The sequence below is a fragment of the Nycticebus coucang genome, chromosome 11 (genome assembly GCF_027406575.1).
Source record: "Nycticebus coucang isolate mNycCou1 chromosome 11, mNycCou1.pri, whole genome shotgun sequence".
NCBI classification, from domain to species: Eukaryota; Metazoa; Chordata; class Mammalia; order Primates; family Lorisidae; genus Nycticebus; species Nycticebus coucang.
The window spans coordinates 74,381,321-74,407,169 of record NC_069790.1 but is presented as its reverse complement, the minus strand read 5'-3'; the positions used below and the strand labels follow the sequence as shown (position 1 = coordinate 74,407,169).

The 25,849-nt window shown below is 40.4% G+C and overlaps 1 protein-coding gene across 2 annotated transcripts in view; it reads left to right on the top strand.

The window, feature by feature from the left end:
* CCDC146 (coiled-coil domain containing 146) overlaps positions 1-25,849 on the top strand; it is a 203,549-nt gene that overhangs the window by 152,206 nt on the left and 25,494 nt on the right. For both annotated transcript variants that reach the window (XM_053608540.1, XM_053608541.1), the window contains 6 exons: positions 3,128-3,304; positions 5,671-5,744; positions 6,616-6,843; positions 7,809-7,995; positions 21,314-21,409; positions 22,434-22,604. In XM_053608540.1, the coding sequence (XP_053464515.1) occupies positions 3,128-3,304; positions 5,671-5,744; positions 6,616-6,843; positions 7,809-7,995; positions 21,314-21,409; positions 22,434-22,604 (933 nt within the window). The remainder of the gene's footprint in view (positions 1-3,127; positions 3,305-5,670; positions 5,745-6,615; positions 6,844-7,808; positions 7,996-21,313; positions 21,410-22,433; positions 22,605-25,849) is intronic.

Genomic DNA, 25,849 nt, shown 5'->3' with positions numbered 1-25,849 from the left:
ATTTATCCTATGTTTACTTGGATAGTATCTGCTTTGTTTCCAGAAGAAAAATAGATTTCTGTGTTGGCACTTAAGAACATTATTTTGCTATAGTTGTTATCCCCATAGCTTTCTAAATATCTCAAGTTATCACCAAAAATTTTATAAAGATGTATCACTTATCTATTCCTGCATAATAAACCATCCCAAAACTTAGTGGCTTGAAACAACACTATTTATTTTACAGTTCTGAATCCAGCTGGCTCCCCTGAGACTAAGTGGTCTAAGATGGCTTCATTTATATGTCAGCCAGTTGGCAGGATAGTTGGTCTAAGGTCACATGTCACTAGTTGGTCACATGATGGTGGAAGGTTTTTCAGCCGCAAGAGAGGGTAAACCCCAATACCTGAGAAGTTTCTGAGCCTCTGCTTAAATCGTTTTTGGTAACATTCCACCGGTCAAGGCAAGTAAGTGGGAAGAATGATCAAGACACTTTGCAAAAGGGCCTGCTTATACTGCAGAATGGGAGGAATTTGTGGCCATATTTTGTGATTTCTCATAGAAAGTAAATGAAAAGATCATCATACTTTGCTTCCACTTGCTGATATTTCAAAAGTGTGTTGATGGTGGTTTAATTCCAAGGCAGCCCATAAAAACTTACTTGGCATAAGGTGAAATACTATTAATTCTATGTAAGTGCACCTAACCATCATTTGCAATACGGATTTTAGGGGAAAAAGCATTTTGAATTTTAGTTCCAGATTATGGGTTCACTAATTTTACTCTCTATATAGCATCAGTGGAAGGAGGGCGATAGGCAAAAAAGCTCTGAGCAAGCTAACTGGATCTATCCACTTAGTATTAGAGTTAACAGAAAAAAACAAACTCTGCAAAATATCTTTTAAAGACTTTGTACTGAGCTGAATATGAGTCATTATGGCCTGGGAAGACATAATCTCAAAGGTTTTGAGAAAGTGTGCCTGAGGCAGTTGAATTATAATTTGGTCTTATATATTTTAGGGAAACAGGAGTTGTAAGTAAAATCATAAATCAAGGTATACATTGAGTCAACCCAAAAAGGCGAGGCATCTAAAAACTTATAACTTATACATGGGTCTAGGGATCCCGTTTTTTTGTTTTTTTTTTTTTTAATTGCAGTTTGGCTAGGGCCGGGCTTGAACCCACCACCCTTGGTATATGAGCCGCAGGCACTGCCTTCTAGGGATTCTTTAGTTGTCAGTTGATTGAGAGTGTTAAACCTCATCTAAAAATTTGGAGTCATCCAGGCATGGTGACTCACGCCTATAATCCTAGCACACTGAGAGGCTGAGGGGCTGGTGAATCACTTGAGCTCAGGAGTTTAAGATCAACCTAAGCAAGAACAAGAACCCATCTCCAAAAAAAAGTAGCCGAGCATTATATTGTGATCCTGTAGTCCCCGCTGCTTGGGAGGCTGAGGCAAGAGGATTGCTCAAGCCCAGGAGTTTGAGGTTGCTGTGAGTTGTGACACCATGGCATTCTATCAAGGGCAACAAAGTGAGACTCTGTCTCAATAAATAAATAAATAAAATAGACTAAAATAAACTAAAAGAAATAAAAATTTGGAGTCAGTAGGAAGGAATGCTCCAAATAAGGTGTCTGTTATCTGGCACGTGACACCATACCAGCAAGAAAAAAAGAAAATAAAAGAGAGAGAGAGAGACCTGTTTAACTAGATTTTATAGGTTGTAAGGCATGACTTAACCCTTGCCTTGGATAAAATCTGCTTTGTTTCCAGAAGAAAAAAAAGGATTCTGTGGTTGGCACTGAAAAATATTATTTTGTTATAGCTCTTACTACAGCATGGCCTTAGGTCTAGTTTATAATTTGGTAATTTTTTTTTTTTTTATTTGAGACAGAGCCTCAAGCTATTGCCCTGGGTAGAGTGCCATGGCATCACAGCTCACAGCAACCACCAACTCCTGGGCTCAAGGGACTCTCCTGCCTCCGCCTCCCAAGTAGCTGGGACCAAAGGTGCCCGCCACAACGCCCGGCCATTTTTTGGTTGTAGTTGTCATTGTTGTTTGGCCGGCCCAGGCTGTATTCGAACCCGCCAGCTCAGGTGTATGTGTCTGGTGCCTTAGCCATTTGAGCCACAGGCACCAAGCCTATAATTTGGTATTTTCTTGCCACAAAGAATCTGTTTTGTCTGTCTTTGTCAGTCTATTTTAACATAAATGCTCATCAGTTGTTGTTTTCTAAATGTCAAAAAATTAGGGGCATTAGGATGTATGTCTGACTTCCTTTCCTGTCATGGCCAGGAACTCAATTTTAACTTCTTTTTTTTTTTAATGGGTGACCTTTCGCCAAGAGGGGTATGTTCAGTCAGTAAAAGGAGTTGCTTAGAATTTTAGATTTTATTTTTAGTTTACATTAGTAATGTATAGACTTTCTTTATCTCTTTTTTGTTTGTTTGTTTGTTGGGGGGCGGGGGGCGTTTAGAGACAGGGTCTTGCTCTGCTGCCCAGGCAGCAGTGTAGTATATAGTAGAAGGTTACAGCTCACTACAGCCTTGGACTCCTGGGCTTAAGCAATCCTCCTGCCTCAAGCCTCCCAAGTAGCTGAGACTACAAAGTAATATGTAGATTTTCTGAGTATGAGAAAGCTTCTCTCCTATAAGTTAAACATTCCCTGGATACTCAGACATGGGAAACAAAAATATACTAAGTCTGGACAGAGGGCATTTAGGAGAACAGTAATAGTAATAAGAAAGTAGGAGATTAAGGAATGCGAAGAGTTGGATATTCCAAATATGAACACCCTCATCTTTAGTTCCAATCTGACTCAAGTTAACTGTACACAAGATATGCAAAGATTATTTGCATCAGATTTTGTCAAATCACAAAGCTACTATAAAACAGACTGGGTATTTTCACTCTTTTTTGGTACGAAATAGAAATTAACTCAGGAAAAAAACATTTAAAATACAATGTAATTGTCTTGCCTTTATTGAAGATGTGGGAGATCGTAAGTTACATTTAACTCTGAGAAATCATTCCAGACCTCAAAACAAATATAATCAATATGGTGAGTGAAATTATTTTAATTCAGTTTTCAAGGAGATGTTTGCTCAGACTATACAACCTGATCATTTTCACAACTTTTAAAGGAAATGGAGAAGAAGATGAAGATAGTGAAAGAAAGCACTGAAGAATTGCGTAAGGAAGTACTACAGAAGAAATTAGAGATTAAAAATTTACGGGAAGATTTGTCATCTAAACAGAAGCAATTATTAAAGGAACAGAAGGAGCTAGAAGATTTGATGGAATATCAGGTCACCCTAAAGGTATGCCACTTACAGTTCACAAATATTTAAACACTGTTCCCACATGGATGTAAAAACGCATGGGTATCAAGACTAACTTGGTAGGTTTCACAAAGAAGGACTGTCACACAATCAGGAATGTGCTGTGTTGTGGTGGATCCCACCAAACTAAACCTAGGCTCTGGGACACAAAGAACTTCAGGATGTTTGGGACTATTACTCTAACTTGGAGCCCTGCCCATGGGGAAAACTCTTTCCAGTCCTCACCACTCCTTTATCAGTGTTAGAAATGAGCATCACAATAGAAAATTGCTTCCTTGTAGAGCAAATGTCCTAACCTTGTGTGTATATTTGTATGACCTCATCCTTGTCTGATTCCATTTCACTTCCTTTCACCATAAAAGTGATGAGAGGCCTGTATGTTTTAGAAGATAATGAATTACAATTCATTTTATTTTTAAAAATGTATAATTCTCAAAACTATTTAAATAACCTAGAGTAGTTTAAAAAGCAGTCTCTGAGATTCATTGGCTTAGAGCAGGTGTCCTCAAACTTTTTAAACAGGAAGCCAGTTAACTGTCCCTCAGACCGTTGGAGGGCCGGACTATAGTTTAAAAAAAAAAAAAAAACTATGAACAAATTCCTATGCACACTGCACATATCTTATTTTGAAGTAAAAAAACAAAACGGGAACAAATACAATCACACTGCCGCAAGTGGCCCATGGGCCGTAGTTTGAGGACCCCTGGCTTAGAGGATAATCATGATTTACTTGGACCTGTTGGCCAGGATGTGCCCACCTGCTACTCAGAACGCAGGAACTGAGCAGGGATGGACTTACCAGGAAACCAATGAAGCTGAAGCTTCAGGCCCGTCACGAACATGAAACCTCTTCCAAGGCCCTGTAACAATTTTTCCTATTTTTCTTAAAGATGGCCCCTTTCAGCCTCACAAAATTTGGATCTGCCCCAGGACCGAGCAAGATCCCACAGAGAAAGGTCTCAGCCTACCACACTGCAGTGATGTGTTCAACCTCCACCTATACATATTACCCCAGGCCTCAAAATCCCCCGACTGTTAGGCAGGATGGCGACTCTCTTCTGTAACCCCAGCCATGGACATAAGAGTCTTCTGACTTAAACTGAACCTTCCATGACTCCACAGAGCATGATGGAAAGTGATGTTACACAAACTTGACTTCTGCTCATGCCCTTGCCACTTACTAGCTGCTTGACATTGGGAACATTATTCAACTTCTCACAGCATGAGTCTTAGGCAGGTTTCCCCAGAAGCAGAGCCTAAGAAAAGTACTGATGGAGGGAGAGCTTAAGGAGAATCTGATAAGGGACTGAAGGAAGCAGGATAGAGCTGGGGAAGAAGCCGGGCCGAAAGGCAGCTTCAGGAGAACTGTGGTCTCAACCTGCTCCCGTAGAAAAGTCATGAATTCATGAAGTGCACCACACGGAGGCAAGTTTATCCCCACACCAGGGAGTCACTGGTCCCAGCTTGCCCCTCTCCTCTCGACCAGCCGTCTATTCCCTCACAAGGCTGCTCCGCTCAGCCAGTGGCAACCCAGTGGAGAGGAGACTAAGCATGAACTGTCAGCTGTCACCCTGCAGTACCTGAGGGACAGGTGTACAGACTGTTTCCAACTTACCATGGTTCAATGTACAATTTTTCAGCTTTATAATGGTGCAAAAGAGATATGCATTCAGTACAAACCACACTTAAATTACCCACACAAGCATTCTGCTTTTAACCTTCAGTACAGTGTTCAACAAATTACAGGAGATATACACTACTTTATTATAAACAGACTTTGTGTTAGATAATTTTTGTCTAAATGTAGGCTAATCTAAGTATTCTGAGCATGTTTAAGGTAAACTAGGCTGAGCTCTGATCTGAGTAGGTTAGGGTGGTAACCTATAAATGCATTCTTGATATTTTCAACTTACGATGGGCTTATGGGGACATAATTCCATTGTAAATAGAGTAGCATCTGTTCCTCCACAAAGGGAGTCTTAGCAGAGTACCAACAGTACCTGTTACACTCAATTACCTCTTCCTTAAAATAGTAACAATATAACTAATAAGGTCATTGTGAATGTTTAATGGAATAATTAAAGCACACAAAGCAGTAAGAATTCTAGGTATTGTAGTTTTTCTCTCCTATTTAATTTACTTAACTTTATTCAAATTGGTATGAGGGTACAATATTTGGTTACATTGTTCTCACTTCCAGGGTAAAGTTCCATTTGTAGAAGAGCCCCTCACCCAGGGGGCATGTTTTTCACCCTCACAATGTGCACTTTAGATGAGATCCCGCCTATCTTAATTGCTTGTGGTCTAAGATTACATGATTTAACATGATTCCATTTGTTTTCTAGGATGAAGTGGCGTACCATCAAACTGTTCCTGTACAAATTGGAAAAGAGATAGAGAAAATGACACGCAAAAAAGTGTAGGATTTAATATTTCTTTTTGAATCCCTTCCAGCCCCGGTTACATGTGTGCATGGAACAGGGTTCTGACCAGAGGACACATTGAATTACTGTTGCAGTTTTAGAAGTATCTGCTTTGGGCCCTGTCTAGGTTATGTACATAAAGTTCTTTAAAAGAAAATAATATAGCAAATAACTCTCATTCATAACATTTATGTCTTAATTGTGGGTCAAGAGTCTGTTTCCAACTTATAAATTACATGTTTATGGAGAACTTCAATTGACTTTAACAGAGATGTGCAAGGAATGAATTATCTAAACTGATTAGAATGTCATGGTCTGGAAGTGTGTCAGCCAGCAGCCTAAAGTCCAAATGACGACACCTCCTCACTTTGCCATTAGTCCCATGAATGACACCCCCAGACATTCAGAGGAGATTTGGATGCACATATATGTCATTTGAGGAAAACCTTGGGGTTTAGAGGAACCAAAAAAGATAAAGTGAAAATATAAAAAATTTAGAAAAGTAACATAATTGTTCTGGTAACTGATCTTAAAAGAAGAAAGGATAAGGAAGCAGGCACTGGTGACGGTTTTAAAACCCAAGTTCACCAGCCCCAAAGTAGAGAAATTCAGGTTCATTCCCTGAGGCTGGTCAGGATGAGGCAGTAGAATCAGAGGCAATGGTAGCAAGTGGGATCTGGGCAGAAAGTAGAGAGGCTGGACTAATGTCTGCCTTTAATGGCACTCAGGGGAGATACCCCTTCTGAGATTACTGCATTTATGACCAGCTCTTCCTCTGCCTGGGTAGGAAGTAAGAATAGGCAAAGACAGCATGACCCACACTAAGGCAATCGTACACGTGTGTGTGTGTGTGTGTGTCCCCTACAGAGAAATGGAAAAGAAAAAAATTATCTTGGAACTTGAATTAAAAGACCTAAATGAGTCCCTAAAGAAAGTTGAAACCAAAATCAGCACTGTAATGGAGGAAAAAGAGGATGTAATAAAGGAAGTTGAAGGCAAACGAGCCTTACTTGAAATCAAAGAACGGGAATATAGCCAATTGGTCAAGCTATTGGAATTAACCAGAGAGAACGAAGTAGCTTCACTAAGTGAAAGGTTAGTTGCATCTAAAGTTCTCTTCAACTTACATTTGAGGATTCAAAACATAATCTCAAACAGTTTTATGTTGATTCAAAAAACATTCTTAAATAATTTTATATCTATTTTTACCATTAATAAAATATCTATATTACAGGCTGGGTGCAGTGGCTCATGCCTGTAATCCTAGCACTTTGGAGGGAGAATCATGTGAACCCATGAGTTTAAGACCAGTCTGGCCAGTACTGAGACCTCATAAGCTACAAATAAAAATAAAAAAAAAATTAAAATTAGGCATACTGGCATGCTCCTGTAGCCCCAGCTACTTGGGAGGCTAAGGCAGGAAGATCTCTGAATTCCAGGAGTTTGAGGTTACCGTGAGGTGCGATGGCACTACTGCACTCTAGCCTGTCTCCTAAATAAATTAACAAAACAAATATTCTCTGATAAAGCATTTTGAAGTCTTTCTTCCATCCCTTACTCATCATTTTCCTCAATTCTCTGTGACCAAATTTTACAGACAAAATCTGTTGCATGTTGTAAGTTTCTGAAATGTGCGTTTGGGAAGCACACTGGAGTGTGCTATAAAGTTCAAAGATTTTACCAACATTTACCATTTATTTGGTAAATCTTGACTTTTTCATAATAGGAGTGATTTCATTGGTTGATTCATCAATTTCATTGATTCATTGATTCTCTGGGAGAGCTTATGTCCTAATTTAATTTTTAATTAAAATTTCAAGGAAATTGAAGGCTTCTGTCTTGCCAGTCTATTATTACATTTGGGAATTTTTTATAAGACTGCAGCTCTAACTGATACCAACTCATTAACCTAATTGCTTTTGACATTTGCTATTTATTTTGGTTCTAACATGAGAATTGCTCAGTACTACGTATGTACACACTGAGCATGCTAAATTTAGAAAAACACAGTAGGACAGCTGATGACACATCACTTTCATTTCCCCTTTTACTTGGAACAGAGGAATCTTGGATCTCAATTTACGAAACAGTATCATTGACAAACAGAACTACCATGATGAACTTTCTCGTAAGCAAAGAGAGAAAGAACGAGATATTCGAAATTTAAAAAAGGTGGAACTACTCTTAAAAGTGTCCTGTGATGCACTCACTCAAACTCAAGCAATGCATCAATGGCTTCTGTTAGAGGTGAGTGTTGTAAACCACTATCTGATTTTTAAGCTAAGTTCTATCGTTTGAAGTAAAAATATTTTAGGAAGTTGTTTTTGCTATCCATCGAGAAAAAGAAGAAAAGTGTCAGAGAAAAGATAATTTTCAAATGCTTCAAGCCTGTTATAGAATCCATAGTCCTATAATGTTTTTCAATCTCCTTTTGTTAACCCAAAATTATGGAAATGTCCAGCCGGGCATGGTGGCTCACGCCTGTAATCCTAGCACTCTGGGAGGCTGAGGTGGGTGGACTGCCTCAGCTCACAGGTTCGAGACCAGCCTGAGCAAGAGTGAGACCCTGTCTCTACTAAAAATAGAAAAACTGAGGCAAGAGGATCACTTGAGCCTAAGAGTTGGAGGTTGCTATGAGCTATGATGCCATGGCACTCTACCCAGGATGACAGCTTGAGACGGTAGGAAGGAGGGAAGGAAGAAAGGGAGGGAGGGAGGGAGGGAGGGAGGGAGGAAGGAAGGAAGGAAGGAAGGAAGGAAGGAAGGAAGGAAGGAAGGAAGGAAGGAAGGAAGGAAGGAAGGAAGGACGGACTTGTCTGAATCAGACATCAGCCCTGTAGGTCTGGGGAAGCAATTATGTGATGGAGTTCTGGAATAGCCAGAGGGCTTATGGCAGGGCAGGGCAAAGCCAGTCACTATCTTTCCCAGTTGAAAGGGTCAAATCCAGCACAATGTCATGGCAGACAATGTAAATATAGATGGTCAGTGTCCTGCACCTCCAACTAGTCCAGGGCAATCCAGAACCCAATGCCAGGCTACCTGGCCAATTCTGTGCAGAAGTGTACTCCAGTCAGGGTACTCAAGATAGCTGTTACTTGCGTAGTACCTCTGGGTGCCCCAGTGAGCGGGTTTGGTCCCATTGCTTCTGACTTCCCCCCCAGATGGCACTTCCTATGCTAAATGACAAAGTGCTACCAGGAAGGCAGAGGATCCTCGAGGGGCTGCAGCCTGTGCCAGAGCTTTGGTCAGTGCCTCCTTTGGTAAAGAAGGCGTCAGTCCCTGAGATGAAGCAGCTCTGCAAGACTGTCATGCTCCAGGAGATATTTTACACAGTAGTTTCCCATGTGGTAGATGTGTGTGATTCTAACTTACACCTACTTCTCCTCTCCTATGCACATGGGAAATTTAGACTTCCTTCCTCCCCTTGCACTTGAGCAAGGTCATGTGACTAGTCATGGCCGATGGACTGTGGCCAATGTCTCTTCCTGTCTAGGACATGTAACTCCCAGTACAGAACCTTCTAGCTCTTTTTCCCTCTTCTGTCGCAATTATGGAAGGACATGATGATATAAAGGTGCTGAAAATGGGAGCAGCTAGGAATTCTGAGTGAACAACAGTTTCAGAGACTCAGCTCAGTGGGCCACAACTTTTGTAAGAAAGAGCTTTTGCTGTTTGAAGCCAGGATGCTCGGGGTTGTTCATGCCTGTAGCACCATTTAGCCTGTCCTGTCTGAAAGACCAACCTTAAGCAATGTGTAAAAAAACTGGTCAGGGTTATAAGTGTTATAAATGACTGTCAGATGGCACTCATAATCTTTTCATTTTAATCTTTGTATCTCAGTAAAGGAAAATGTGTTTTTTACCCTTTTGCAAAATAAATGTAACAATTACTTATGTTTCTTTTATCTTTTTAATAGTTTCATTGCAGCTCCAGCAGAGAGATGTAGTTTTATTGCTCTGAAATCTCTTTAACTCTGTAATGCTTTTTGCCTTAAAAAAGATTATTTTGTCTGATAATATCAGTTACGCTGGCTTGGTGGGGGGTGGGTGTTAGATTTTGCATGGTATCTAATTTGTCATCCATTTACTTTCATTCTTTCTGTGTGTGTGTCATACATAGCATATACCTTTCAAAATCTGGCCCATTAAGTTCTGCCTTTTAGTTCTTGTACTTAGTACAAAAATTAACATTTAATGTAATTATAGATATACTTGACCTTATATCTATGATATTACTATTGCTTTCTCTTTGCCCTGTTTTATGTTCCTGTTCTCTCCTATATTTTCTTCTATATTAATTTTCTTGTTTTTCTCATTTTAGATAAGTATTAATTTGTTTTGTTTTTGAGACAGTCTCACTCTGTGCCCTAGGTAGAATGCTGCGGCATTATAGCTCACAACCTTAAAAACTAGGGCTAAAGAGAACCTTTTGGCTCCACTCTCCCAAGTAGCTGGGACTACAGGCACTCACCACAACACCTGGCGAGTTTTTCTATGGGCTCGAGCAGTACATCCACTTCATCCTCCCACAGGCATGAGCCACTGTGCCTGGACTGCATTAATTAGTTTTGTGTTCTATTTCTATTCTTTAGGTGGTTACTAACCCTAAGGATAACAATAGTCATCCTCGAATTACTAGAGTCCAGTATAAATTAATACTTTACTACTTTCCAGTCAATGCTAAAACCTTTGAAGACTAACTCTATTTACCTCTACAACTCCAATCTCTTCAAAAACATTTTTAACCCAACTTTCAAAGTTACTTGTGTTGGAAGTGTTGTTTTCCTATAAGCTACTCCATCTTAGAACAAGGCCCAAGGGCATTAAAATGTTAAGTTGTAACTCTGGGCAAACAGACCCTGTGGCCGTCCTATCTCAGTCAAGTGAGATTGATAGTAAATGGGAGAGACAATATCCCTTTAAAGTATTGATGGAAACCTGAATGTGATGAATAGGAGACTCTTAAAACCAGCAAGTGTTGCTTGTATTGATAAAAACAATCCTTCTTTATTGAACAAATAACCATTAAGATTTATTTGAACAATATAATAAAAATTATTACTGCTTTTAATAATCTATCTTGTTGATTCCAGGAGTAAATTTAATCTGTTAAATATACTTCTTATGCCAAATCAACAAAGAATTCCCATTAAAATTGAAGAATAAGGTAACCTAAATAGAAGCAGTAAGATAATTTGTCACATAGATTAATGCTTGTTGGTGCTCTCAAAAATGGTTATACATTGATAAAAATCATAAGATTGTTATTCTTGTGAAGCATCACAGGAGTGGAGAAGTATAAATCCTATGTACTCAATTTTGATTTGAAGACAATTAATGACAATTAATGACATGGTGGGGCATGGGGGAAGGGGAGAGCAGACAGAGAAGGAAGGAAGGGCTGAAGGAGAGGAAAAGAAGAAAGAAAAAAAAGAACAAGAAAAGAAAATGGTGACTAATTTTCACATAAATTGGTTTTAATTTTGATCGAAGTATATTACTTAAACATTAATTTCCAACTCAACATGTTAATATGTTGTTTAGGATATTGTATCCTCATTTATAAGTGACATATGTTTGTAATTTCTCCTTTATAAAATATATATTTTCTCCAACTTTAATATCAGGCGTACCCAGATCAAGTAGAATGATTTTGATGTATTTCTTCTTTTTCTACTGTGTATAAGATTTAGCATGATCTGTTTTTTTGAAATTATCTTTTACTTTTATTTATAAATATTAGTTGTCTATTTTTTGGTACTTAAATAAAAAAATAAGAAGAAGTTAACTGATGACTCCATACTGAATCTCAGAGTCAAAGCATTCTATAAGAGACATGCTCTTAATTTGACAATGCGAATGTTACTTTCTTTGCATTATTATTATTATTGTTTAATATTTCGATGAAGCAATTGTCTGATTCCTTTTCTGACCATATTTATGTTCGTTCGTTCTTTACAAGGTTTTTGTTTCTAATCCTTACCTTAAACATTGTTATTGTTATTAAATTTTAAGTCTTTTTAATTTTGTGAAGGCAAAAAAATGGAAATCTAATTAACACATGTATATGTAAAAATTTGAATTAAAATTTTAAAAAAATCACAAGATTGGTTCTAAAAGATGACACATACCAAACAGAAAATCTAAATTAAGTACCATAGGGAGGACACATAAAAATAATATAAAATGTAATTCTGATAGCTCTACTTGTAATTAACATATAAAATGTTGTGATGGACCGTATTTTTTTCCATCACAGCCACAAAATAAAAACCCTAAAAATTATATATTTTTACAAAACATAAAAGAATGATGGGAAGTAAATTCCACAAATGCATAGTCATTTCTTGGTGGGCAGAGATGGATGGCCTTTTTCCTCCCTGGGGCATTTGCCAACTCTAGGTATGGGCAAGTGGAAGATGGGCCTGCCAAGGGAGGCAGACATTGCTGGGGTAAGGCAAAACCATCAGAACTTCTACTACCATGTGAGCTGGAATGACAAGCTGGAATCAGGAGGATTCCTTAATCAAGGACATTATACTCTAATGTAAAAACGTAATACTTTGCAACATTCCTTTACATTTAAATATGGGTGTTATTAATTTCCATTTGGAACTGAAAAGAAATAAGGCAGGGACTCCTGGCATTTTGCCCTGACATTCACCATCATGTTTTAAGTATTGGAATATCATGAATCTGTAAAGTTATTGTATGTCTAAACATAAGATCACGTCCAAGGTGGTGACAATAACAACAACAAAATCCTCTTGCCAAGCAAATTTGACACCTTATGTATGCTACAATTTTTCTTTATTGGGTTTTCTAGAAATTTCATCTCTCTTTGCCCTGATTTAAAAGTGATTCTGCATTTTTCTGTCTTCATGACTCACCTCCAGTGTTAAAGGCAATTGTGACAACATACTATAGAGGGATTTAGGAGGAGAGTTTTAGCTATGAGTCAGGCAGAATCAGGTTTAGTTCCTAGATCCATTGAACTTCTCTGTATTTTTGGTGTTTCTAAAGGTTTGAACTGGGATTATTGCAAGAAAGAAGAGTGATTACAAATAGGGAATTGTGTGGTACCAAGAAGGTACTCAATAAATATTGCTTCCCTCTTTATACATACAGACTTTTTGAAAAGCTAAGTGAATATGACTATTTTAGTCCCACAAAGAAGACGACATCCTCAGGCCACATTGAGGAACCCTGAGATGTCCCTCAGTACTCACTCTGTATTTCATGAATGACTGCAGCTGCCCACCAGCTGTTGCTCTCCATACGTTCTTCACAATGTGAAGATGTTCACCATTTCCCCTGAGTGAAGGGCTCAACTACAACTTGAACTTTACCTTAGAAATGAAAATAATGTAACCTAAACATTTGTACTCTCATATTAATCTGAAATTAAGAAAAAATATTCTCCCATGTATTTCCAGTTCCTAATCAAGTGCTATTCCTTCGGCTGATTCTTTTGGTATGTTTACAATGGGTGTTATTAATATGTGGTGTTATTAATACACCAATGGGTGTTATTAATACGTTGGTGTTATTAATACACCAACATGTTTACAATGCTGCTACTTGAGTTTTTGGTTTTAGACTTGATCATTGAACTTCTCACTGTAAAAAATGAGGATCTGGCTGTCTTTTAGACCCCATTCACCACATATACATTTTTTGGCCCTCCACACATTTAATATTCCCATACCGTAATTTTGGTTAGTTTAGAACTTGTTGTTTACATTGTTATGAATATGTAAAGGCCACTCACACCCGAGCCGTGTAATATATAATTACCCTTCCTTACGAACTCGTCTGTTCTTAGGCATTTGTGTACTTTCTGTGCACTTACCGTTAGTTCAATCCCAAACTCTTTTCCAATAGTATAAATCTCCTCTCAGCATATTAATGCACATTTGCTAACCCATTCATTTAATCTTTTTGAAGAAACCACCCCTAAGCCTTGTCAGTGACTTAGTCAGACCAAGAGGCACACACCTGCAGTCGAATGAGCTGAGTTTATTACACATCGCAGCCCTGGAGGACCATGCCAGGAAGGATGGCAGGTAGTGTTGCTACAGGGTGTTAGAAAGGACTTATTGGATTTACACTTGGGTTGTGTGATTTGGGGAATAAGCGAGAGTAATTCTGTGTTGAATAGCTTAATAAATCTAAGCGAGAAAGAGCAAAGACCAGATGGAGGCAGATGGCTGTGATTGATAAAGGCAGCTGCGTGTGGGAATGTGTGGTATTTTGTGGCTTGACAGTGTTCATGTTTTTTGTCTATGTGCAAACACAGTTAGGAAGTGTTCTCATTTTTGTCTTGATCCATCATGATCACAGCATGGCTTTGTCTGAAGTTGATGTTTTCTGAAATTGTTCATGTTCAACAGAACACCTGGGCCTGGCACCAGACCGGCTCTTGGATGTCAGGGGCCGCTTTTCTCTTCCTCAGCCTCTGGCTTGTTACCCCAGAGCCTCATTTCTCTCCAGGCTGACTCCCCTGCTCTCCTCCTAGGAGCTGCACGCCCCCATCTTGGTAACACTCTTAATCTCTCTTCTGTGTTAGGTTCCCCCTTTCAAGGATCTCTTCTGTCTGTCTTGCTCTCTTAGCTTTCTTTCTTTTTGTGGGGGGAGCATTCCAGTGGCTTCCTGAGAAAATGTGAAGGGAAAGTAATTTTTTAAGACCTTCTGTGTCAGAAAATGCATATCAGAAGATCACACATGACAGAAAAATAGTTCACTCTCACACTAGCCATACAGATAATCATTGAATTGGATGTGAAACTTTAAGTTGGAAATAATTTTCCCTCAAAAGAAGGCATGGATCAATTGTTGTCTAATTTCTGGAGTCACTTTTAAGAAAACTTGGTATCTTTCTGATTATTGTTACTTTGTTTGAAATCATTTTTTTCCATGCTAGAAGCTTGTGGGATCTTTTACTTGCCTCCAGAATTTTTTAATTTCACGATGATATTCCCTTTGTGTCCACTGTGCTGGGCACTCAGTGGGTTCTTTGTTTATGGAAACCTGTGCCCTTTGGTTCTGAGACTTAGTCTTGAATTTTCTTTAATTTTTTCCATTCTATTTTCTCTGTTCTTTTTTGAACTCCTTTTATGCGGATGTTCAGGAAGTCCTCTGGAAGGACTCAACAGGAAATCCTCAGGAAGTCATCAGGAAGTCCTCTGATTTCCTTGTATTTTTAATTTTCCTCTTTTTTTTTTTTGTCTTCTTGACTTGCCAAAACAGAGATTTCTTTAATGTTTCCTTCTAATCCTCCTGCTCTTTCATTCTGCTATAGTAGTTTACATTTCCATGAGCCCTTTTTATGATCTGAATGTTTCTCTCTTTTATGCTATCCTTATTTTTCTTTCATATCTTCTCTTACTTCATGAAGGATTATTATTATTTTTTTTTTTTTTTAGACAGGGTCTCACTCTGTCACCCCAGCTAGAATGCAGTTGTGTTGTTATATCTCACTACAACCTCAAATTCCTGGGCTCAAGCTATCCTCTTGCCTCAGTCTCACAAAGTATTTGGATTATAGGTGTGAGCCAGTGTCCTCAGCCCTTACCTCACTGATCTCCTTTTTCTTCTTCTTCCTGAATAGATGTTATTTTCTTTTTTCTTTTTTTTATTAAGTCATATACACAAAGATCATGAATACACTTATGCATATGTGGGGTATAATGTGTTGATTTTTTTATACAATCTGACCTGCTTACATCAAACCAATCAACATAACTTTTGCCTCATTTACTTGATTATTGTGTTAAGACATTTATGTTCTACACTTGACAGATTTGACTTGTACCCTTGCAATATGCTCCATAGGTGTGGCCCCGCCGTTTACCCTCCCTCTATCAAACCTGCCCCCTCCCCTCCCTTCCCACTCCATTTCTCTTCTTCATCCTGGGCATAGTTGTGTTCTATCTTTCATAAGAAAGTGTGAGTAAATATAAGTTGGTTTCATAGAAGTACTGAGTACATTGGATACCTTTTCCTCCATTCTTGAGATACTTTACTCAGGAGAATATGTTCCAGGTCCCACCATGTAAACATAAAAGAGGTAAATTCTCCATCTTTTTAAAGGCTGCATAGTATTCCATGGTATACATACACCACAATTTATTAATCCATTCATGGGTCAATGGGCACTTGGGCTTCTTCCATGACTTGGCTATTACAAATTGAGCTGCACAATTTACAATCACCAAAATGTGGAAACAGCCTAAATGCCCACCAACCCAGGAATGGATTAACAAGCTGTGGTATATGTATACCATGGAATACTATTCAGCCATTAAAAAAAATGGAGACTTTACATCCTTCGTATTAACCTGGATGGAAGTGGAAAACATTATTCTTAGTAAAGCATCACAAGAATGGAGAAGCATGAATCCTATGTACTCAATTTTGATATGAGGACAATTAATGACAATTAAGGTTATGGGGGAGGGGAGGAAAAGCAGAGAGAGGGACGGAGGAAGGGGGGTGAGGCCTTGGTGTGTGTCACACTTTATGGGGGCAAGACATGATTGCAAGAGGGACTTTACCTAACAATTGCAATCAGTTTAACCTGGCTTATTGTACCCTCAATGAATCCCCAACAATAAAAAAAAAAAAAAAATTGAGCTGCAATGAATAATCTGGTGCAAATATCTTTTTTGCAAAGTGGTTTTTGGTCTTTTGGATATACTCCTAGTAGAGGAATTGCAGGATCCAACGGCAGGTCAATTTTTAGATCCCTGAGTGTTCTCCAAACTTCTTTCCAAAAGGGATGTATTAGCTTGCTTTCCCACCAGCAGTGGAGAAGTGTTCCCTTTTCTCCATATCCATGCCAACATCTGTAGTTTTGGGATTTTGTGATGTGAGCCACTCTTATAGGAGTTAGATGATATCTCAAAGTTATTTTGATTTGCATTTCTCTGACGATTGAAGATTACAAGCATTGTTTCATGTGTCTGTAAACCATGCGCCTGTCTTCTTTGGAGAAGCTTCTGTTCAGGTCTCTTGCCCATAATGAAATGGGATCACTTGTTCTTTTCTTCTTAATAAGTTTGAGTTCTCTGTGAATTCTGGTTATCAGACCTTTGTCGGAAACATAACCTGCAAATATCCTCTCACATTCTGGGGGCGGTCTACTTGCTTTACTTACTGTGTTCTTGGCAGTGCAGAAGCCTTTTAGTTTGATCAGATCCCAGTAATGTGTTTTTGTTATTGCTTCAATTGCCGTGGGGGTCCTCCTCATAAAGTTTGACTTTATTTTCTTTAAGTTCCTTTTTCCTGGTCTCCCTTCCTTCTTTCTTTCCGTCCTTCCCTTTCCTCCTCCTTTTCCTCCTCTTCCTTCTCTTTTTCCTCTTCCTCTCCTCCTTATTCTTCTTTATTTTTATCTCTTTCTTATTAGAAACCTCTCATATAGGGTTATCCTTGGTTGTCTGCTCATATTTAAGCATAGGATGCTATAAAAACTAATTGGAGGCTGTTTCTTATGGTGAGGCTTGTTGCTGTAGTTTGATCTGGCACACAAAATATGTAAGGAATGGTCCTGGACTGAAGGGGAGTTTACAGTGGAATGCTCACATATTTTAATAAATAAAGGCTATTTATATTTTGACACTACTAGCTATTAAGTTCACAAAACAGCACCCACAGAATATAAAACTAACAGAAATTAAAATGTATTAAAATCCTCTTCCTTCACTTGGTGTGTGTCACACTTTATGGGGGCAAGACATGATTGCAAGAGGGACTTTACCTAACAAATGCAATCAGTGTAACCTGGCTTATTGTACCCTCAATGAATCCCCAACAATAAAAAAAAAAAAAAGAACAATCTATATTTTTGTCCTAGTACAGTTTTAGGGAGAGACTAACATCCTCTCAATTCATAATTAGCCCAGCCACTGCCCACAGCTGGCAGTACTTGAAAATAGGAGTGGGTCAGTCACACCCAGCTCTGGTGAACATTTCAGACCTGCATGCAATCCAGAAAGGAAAGAGATAAAAGATAAGCATGAAGGGCTCCAGGAGTTCTTCAGAATTTATTTTCCCCCAGAGACAGTTGATTCTCCTCTGGCATTTGACTGTTCAGAGAACCTCTCCCAAAACATAAGGTGCAAGCCCCATGAAAGTTTAGAATATTTTAGGAAAAAAAATCAAAGCATTAAACTAAGATTCACTGATAGCAACTAGTTGGGATGTTTACAGCAACAGAATAATGTCTAATTTCTTAACTTTGATGAAAGTTACTGATGAATTATTTATGCACGATGGACAGACACCAAAACTATGAACAGGGACTCCTGAGAAGCAGCATGCGACGTAGAGGCAGGGCGCAGACAATGTTGGTATTTTACACATTTCTCTTGTGTCGTTGGTTTTAATAAACATGTTTTTAAGGTGAGAAATGCCACACTATAAAAAGCAAACCAGAGAACTAAAATAAGCCTACAAAACCTGGTAATATGTGTGATTTAGGGCTCAAAAGCAATCATATGTATCTTGTCACCTCAGACCACCTAATTAAAACTTCGATACTTCATGGTTTTTTGTCCTCTTACATTAATGGAGACTTTAGTCTTACTCCAGCCTACTTTCCAGATTACCTTAGGAAGGTTTCCTTTCAAAAGTATGTCAATTAGATACTTTGGAATTTGGTTTCAACAAGTAACAGAAACTCAACTATAGTGGCTTCACTAATAGGGGGTTGTTTTATTCACAATATCAAAAGAACAGAGATAGGCCCATCAGGTAATTTCACGTAACAATAAGTTCAGGATTCTTCTAGCTCCCCTTTCTGTCTTCCTTGACGTGTGTATTCCTTCTTTGTGGTTGCAAGATGGCTGCTCTGCCTTTAAGCATAAGCCCACACGAGGCAGAAAGGAGCAAAAGGTGTGCAGTAGAGGACTTGGCTGGCTCTGCATTGTTAATAGGAGAACAGTCATTTTTCCAGAAGCTCTACCCAGCAGACTTCCACTTATATTTCATTGGCTTTTCCTGCCTTATATGGTTGCTTCCAGATGCAAAGGAGTTTGAGGACCCCAGAGATATGCAGAGATCAAATGAAGGGTGCCTATTGGCAGGCCCTGCTGGCAATGTCTCTCCTTGTGACTTCTTCCACAACCATGTATTCCTAATTCCTGCCTGAAACTGGAGAGCTGGGTTTATGGAGAATTGGAAACCGTGTTAGAGAAGCAGCTAGCCAGAGTTCAAAATGAATACAATTCACTGCAGTATTATTTGTACTTCAAAACACTAGAGACAACCAAAATGCATTGAGGCCTCTAACCAGGAAAATCTGTCAGAAGCCTTTAGTTGACATTGTCTGGCGAGTGTGCTCTCATCACACTTCAGTCAAAACCCTGTAAGTTTTTCTGTCCCACTCAGCATTTATGTACAGATTTGCCTACACTTAGGGGCAGAGCATGAGGAACTGCTCATTCCCAACTCACCTGTACTAGAGAAGTAGACAGGGACGCAGGACACTTGCTGGGCTTCCTCTGTCCAGGAAGGCTTAATCCGCCTTTCCAGAAGAAGAAATCAATTCCTTATTGATGTCTCACCTCTTCCATAAAGTCTCCTCTGATTATTATCATCATCATCATTATTATTATTTTGAGACACAATCTCACTTTGTCAGACACAATCTCACTTGTCAGTCTTGGCATCACAGCAACCTCAAACTTAGCTCACAGCAACCTCAAACTTTTGGGCTCAAGTGATCGATCCCCTTGCCTCAGCCTCTCCAGTAGCTGGGACCACAGGCACCCACCACCATGCCCAGCTAGCTTTGGTCTCACTATTGCCCAAGTTGGTCTCAAACTCCTGAGCAAGACCAAGCTCAGGCAACCCGCCCACCTCGGCCTCCCCAAGTGCTAGGATTATAGGCATGAGCCACCAAACTTGAAACTCCTGAGCTCAGGCAATCCACCTGCTTCGATCCTCCCAGAGTGCTGGGATCACAGGCATGAGCCAACAGTGACGAGCCCCGATTGTTAAAGTCTGTGCTGAGCTCTCCCTTTTTTGATCTGCTGTGGTACTGTCCATTAAAACCACAAAATTCTGTGTTATATAGGTTCCACAAGACCATGTCCCATCTTCTTAAAGTTGAGTGCATGCTTCTCAACAGCTAGCCTTCCAGGGTAGGAGACGTAAGGGGAAGCAGGACACCATGGGGCACCTGAGAGTACAGAAAGGGCTACTGAAGATACACTGATTCATGGATGATAGGGCATCCAAAGACACTTGAACTATTCTAAAATAGCATCATGTCCCTCAGAAAGTTCCTGCTAGGTGACCTTTAAATCACTAAGTAGTGTGATGTTCCCATCTTGGGACAAGTTTTAGCCAGTATTCAATATTGATGCTTAAAAGCGTATGCTGTCACAGTAGGAAATAATCTTATCAGACTGGAATCATGTGCTTTTGGTATATGGTTCCAAATCTGATCCAGTATAGTGTTGGCTCGTGGCTATAATCCTAGTACTCTGAGAAGCCATTGCAGGAGGATCCTATGAGGTTAGGCATTCAAGACCAACCTGAGAAGGGCAAGACTCCATCTCTACTAAAAACAGAAAAAAATTCTCTGGGTGGGTAGTCCCAGTTACTTGGGAGGCTGTGGCAGGAGGATCGCTTCAACCCAGCAGTTTGAGATTGCTGTGAGCTGGGCTGCACCACTGCGCTCTAGCCTGGGGCAAGAGTGAAACTCTGTCTCTAAACAAACAAACAAACAAACTAACTCCAACTCTGAGTCTTCTCTGAGCCTCTCTGCTTTCTTCTTTATCCTAAAAAATCTGACAAGCTCATTCCTAACAGGGCAACAAAGAGTAATAGAATGAAATATTGCCTTCTCCCTGAAGTACTTTATCACATGACAGAAGTGAAAGCCAATATATCAGAAATGTAATAGAAAGTTAAAAAGCTTTTCTTTTTCCAGCTACTAATCAAACTACTATGTTATAAGTAACAAACTATTCATCTTATTATTAATAAATAGTTTCTGTTTTTCTTCAATCTATTCATAAATGGGCTCACATTTTATAATTATTATAACTATCATTTGAATAGTCATAGGATATGCATGTTTCCAATGTGCTAGGTCATGAGTTGGGCAGTCTAATGTAGTGTTAAGATCAAGGGCTCTGAGTCTAACTTCCTGGATTTCTACCTGCACCTCTGAGGCAAGTTGCTTAGATATGTTTGTGCCTAATCTGTGCAAGTAGGGATAATATTGCCTACATCACAGAGTTATTAAGATTAAACAAGACCATACATATAAGTACTTAGAACCTTGCTGAGCACTTAGTCTATGCTCCATAAATGTTAGCTGTTTTTAGTATAATTGATGAGAAAATATTTGTATCTGGTGAATCATAGATTTCTGGCAGGTCTTCATATTTTACTTTTGCCATGACTTTACAAAGAATACTTGGCATAATAGACAGTTCCTATAAGATTGAGAATTGTTCATTTGCCCACCATTTCAAAAAGTACGTGATGGGATTGACTACTTAGCATTGAAGACTTTTCTTATATAAAAGCCTGTCTTAAATTTTGATTTCCAGATCGATGCTATCCCTAAAGATGATACTACATTATCTGAGAGAAGGAGAGAGCTCCACAAGGAAGTTGAAGTAGCCAAGAGGAATTTAGCCCAACAGGTTAATAACAACTTTCATTTAAGAAAGGTTAATAGAAAGTTGTGTTTTTTAACCATGCTCAATGAAACGCCATTAACAAGGGAGACATCAGAGTACGAGCCTACCTCCTGTGGGCTTATTTCTTCATCTCAAAGTCCACTCCACCACCACATTAAATTTGAGAAGAAAGGAGGTGTTGAAACTGGCAAAAATTATACCAAGTAATGAGAGTTTAAAGCTATGGACTGGTGATTATGTTAAAAGTAAACAACAAATATTTTATTTCACCAATGTTTAATAAAAAACTTTCAAATCTTGTTTATGCAAGCTACAGTTGAGGTATTTTAAAATATGTTTTATATCTCTTTTTCTAAGCTTGAAAATGCAGTCCGAACAAGTTCTATCATGTTAAAGCAAATACTTTCTTTTATAAAATAAAGAAAAAAAGCTAAGACAGTAGAGTTACTCTGTTTTGGGGAGAGTTATTTGTTTGTTTTGAGACAGAGTCTTTTTTTTTTTTTTTTTTTTTTGGTTTTTGGCCGGGGCTGGGTTTGAACCCGCCACCTCCGGCATATGGGACCGGCGCCCTACTCCTTGAGCCACAGGCACCACCCGAGACAGAGTCTTACTCTGTTGCTCAGGCTAGAGTGCCATGGTGTCAGCCTGGTTCAAAGCAACCTCAACCTTCTGGGTTCAAGTGATCCTTCTGCCTCAGCCTCCCAAGGCATGCACCATGATGCAAGGCTAATTTTTCTTTCTTTCTTTCTTTTTTTTTTTTTTGTTGAACATGTTTGTTTTATTAATTTTTCTATTTTTTAGTACAGACAGGGTCTTATTTTGCTCAGGCTAATCTCAAAATTCCTAGCTCAAGCGATCCTTTTGCCTTGGCCTCTAAGAGTGGTAGGATTACAGGGGTGAGCCACCATGCTTGGCCTGTTTTATGTTTTAACAAAATTAATTCTACCCAATAAATAAAAAGGTAGCCTAAGATACATAGTACTAACCTTTGTATTCTTTCAAACAAATTGTTATGTTTTTTCGAAAGAAAATTCTATCAGAAGTAGAATCTAAGTTAGTAGAACAACAACTTGCAGAAGAAAACAGGCTTTTAAAGGAACAAGAACGCATGAAAGAACTGGTGTTCAACCTTATTCGTATGACCCAACTCAAGATTGATGAAAGGGAGCAGAAGTCCAAGGATTACCTGAAAGCTCAGGTAACTGCATTTTTGTAGTTACTATACAAGTTCAGGGTGGCCTCAGCTTAACACATTGGGCACCAAAAATCTATACAGTTGACCCTTGCACAACTCAGGTTTGAACTGCCCAGACATTACTACAAGGCTTTTTTTCAAACAAACACAGATGGAAAATATAGTGTTCTGGGAGACAAAACCTGTCTGTATAGAGGACCCACTTTTTGTTTAGGTGGGTTCTACAGGACTTTGGGACTTGACTAAGCATGGATTTTTGTGTACTCAAGGGGGTCTCAGAACCAATCTCAATCCCCAGCCTTTACCAAGGGATTACAATAATTGTAAGTTTCCTTCAAGTTCCAGTGACTACAAATCTTCCCTGAGACTCAGTCATTACACTGAAAAATAGTCACAGGATTCACTGATCCTTTTTTTTTTTTTTAGAGACAGAGTCTCACTTTGTTACCCTCAGTAGAGTGCCGTGGGGTCACAGTTTACAGCTACCTCCAGCTCTTGGGCTTAGGCGATTCTCTTGTCTCAGCCTCCTGAGTAGTTGAGACTGGCTATTTTTTTGTTGTTGCAATTTGGCCAGGGCTGGGTTCGAACCTGCCACCCTTGGTATATGGGGCTGGCACCCTACTCTCTGAGCCACGGGCACCATCCCTAGTTGCAGGATTCAATTAGCACTAGCCAACAACCTAGAGGGAAAAGGAGACTGCTCGCTGACGATGAGAGGAGGATTTGAACAGATAGCAATTTCAGTAAGAATAAGGTAGGTGCCTCCAGCAGGCAGGGCTGAAAGCTGCGTGGGCTACAGATGCTATCTGGGATTCCCTGTCCTCTCAGATTCCACTGTGATTCTCCTAGGAACAAACTCAAGAGTGGTAGCATTCATCAGTTTTCTCTCTCCCAAGCTCTTGAAGCCACCTTTAACACCTTTCCTAACTAAGAGGAATTTAGCCCAACAGATTAATTTTAACTTTCATTTAAGCTTCTATCTAAGAAAGGTTAATACAAAGTTGTGTTTTTAACCATGCTCAATGAAACTCCATCAGTAAGAGAGACACTGTGAACTAAGGCCAGGATGCCCTGATTAGTACTTCACATCACGATTTTCCTGAGTTTCTACAAGCACAAGAGCTGACCCAGTACAAAATCCTCAAACCAAACCAAATGAGAAAAAAAATGTCAAAAACTACATTCTTGTCATGCTAGCTAAAATTCTAACATTACAATAATTTACCCTGCAAGGATCATGTCCAGGTTGTACCCAGAAGTTCCTTGTTAAAAATGAATAGGATATGACACATTACTATAATAAAATAGAATACCTGGATTTATCACGTGACCCAGTTGTCTGTTTCCAGGTACTTCCTTTGTTCTCATTGTAAGTAATTTTTACACAGAATGGCATTGCTTCTCATCCAACAGAAAGAACTCTCACCAAAGCATTACTCAGCAACAAGATTAAATAGATTTTGCAGTGGGTTTTATTAGAGTAAAGAAGGGAAAGGCAGTGGTCAGGGAAAGAATGGAGGAAAGGGAGGCAGCATGAGGCAACAGGGGAAGCCGGAACAAAATAAGCAGAGACGAGCACAGAAGTGTGAGCAGGCATCTCCCCAAGAGCAGGGTCTGGGGTGGCGCTGGAGAGAGAGGTGTGAGCAGGCATCTCCCCCAAGGTCAGGGTCTGGAGTGGCGCTGGAGAGAGAAGTGTGAGCAGGCATCTCCCCCAAGGTCAGGGTCTGGGGTGGCGCTGGAGAGAGAAGTGTGAGCAGGCATCTCACCCAAGGCCAGGGTCTGGGGTGGCGCTGGAGAGAGAAGTGTGAGCAGGCATCTCCCCCAAGGTCAGGGTCTGGAGTGGCGCTGGAGAGAGAAGGGTGAGCAGGCATCTCCCCCAAGGTCAGGGTCTGGGGTGGCGCTGGAGAGAGAAGTGTGAGCAGGCATCTCACCCAAGGCCAGGGTCTGGAGTGGCGCTGGAGAGAGAAGTGTGAGCAGGCATCTCACCCAAGGCCAGGGTCTGGAGTGGCACTGGAGAGAGAAGGGTGAGCAGGCATCCCCCCCAAGGTCAGGGTCTGGGGTGGCGCTGGAGAGAGAAGTGTGAGCAGGCATCTCCCCAAAGGTCAGGGTCTGGAGTGGCGCTGGAGAGAGAAGGGTGAGCAGGCATCTCCCCAAAGGTCAGGGTCTGGGGTGGCACTGGACAGAGAAGTGTGAGCAGGCATCTCCCCCAAGGTCAGGGTCTGGAGTGGCGCTGGAGAGAGAAGGGTGAGCAGGCATCTCCCCCAAGGTCAGGATCTGGGGTGGCGCTGGAGAGAGAAGTGTGAGCAGGCATCTCCCCCAAGGTCAGGGTCTGGGGTGGCGCTGGAGAGAGAAGTGTGAGCAGGCATCACCCCCAAGGTCAGGGTCTGGGGTGGCACTGGAGAGAGCAGAAGTGTGAGCAGGCATCTCCCCGAGGCCAGGGTCTGGGGTGGCGCTGGAGAGAGAAGTGTGAGCAGGCATCTCCCCCAAGGTCAGGATCTGGGGTGGCGCTGGAGAGAGAAGTGTGAGCAGGCATCTCCCCCAAGGTCAGGGTATGGGGTGGCGCTGGAGAGAGAAGTGTGAGCAGGCATCTCACCCAAGGTCAGAGTCTGGGGTGGCGCTGGAGAGAGAAGTGTGAGCAGGCATCTCCCCCAAGGTCAGGGTCTGGGGTGGCGCTGGACAGAGAAGTGTGAGAAGGCATCTCCCCCAAGGTCAGGGTCTGGGGTGGCGCTGGAGAGAGAAGTGTGAGCAGGCATCTCCCCCAAGGCCAGGGTCTGGGGTGGCACTGGAGAGAGAAGTGTGAGCAGGCATCTCCCCCAAGGTCAGAGTCTGGAGTGGCGCTGGAGAGAGAAGTGTGAGCAGGCATCTCCCCCAAGGCCAGGGTCTGGGGTGGCGCTGGAGAGAGAAGTGTGAGCAGGCATCTCCCCCAAGGCCAGGGTCTTGGGTGGCACTGGAGAGAGAAGTGTGAGCAGGCATCTCCCGCAACGTCAGGATCTGGCGCTGGTCCAGAGCAGCATTTTCAAATCAGCCTGGAGTGGGCTGGAAAGATTTCACTCATGTGAGTTTTTCCTAGTTAGAAACTTCCTCCCTTTTTCTTTAGAAATTTTATAAATACTAGAGGTATACTTATTTGTTATAGGAAGCACTCATCTGCTTTATAAACTAGATAATTTAAGTTAATCTCATAAACTGGTAACGCTTATTACCTTTATGTGACTATGTAAAGCAAGCCTCGCATTAGTTAAAGCACA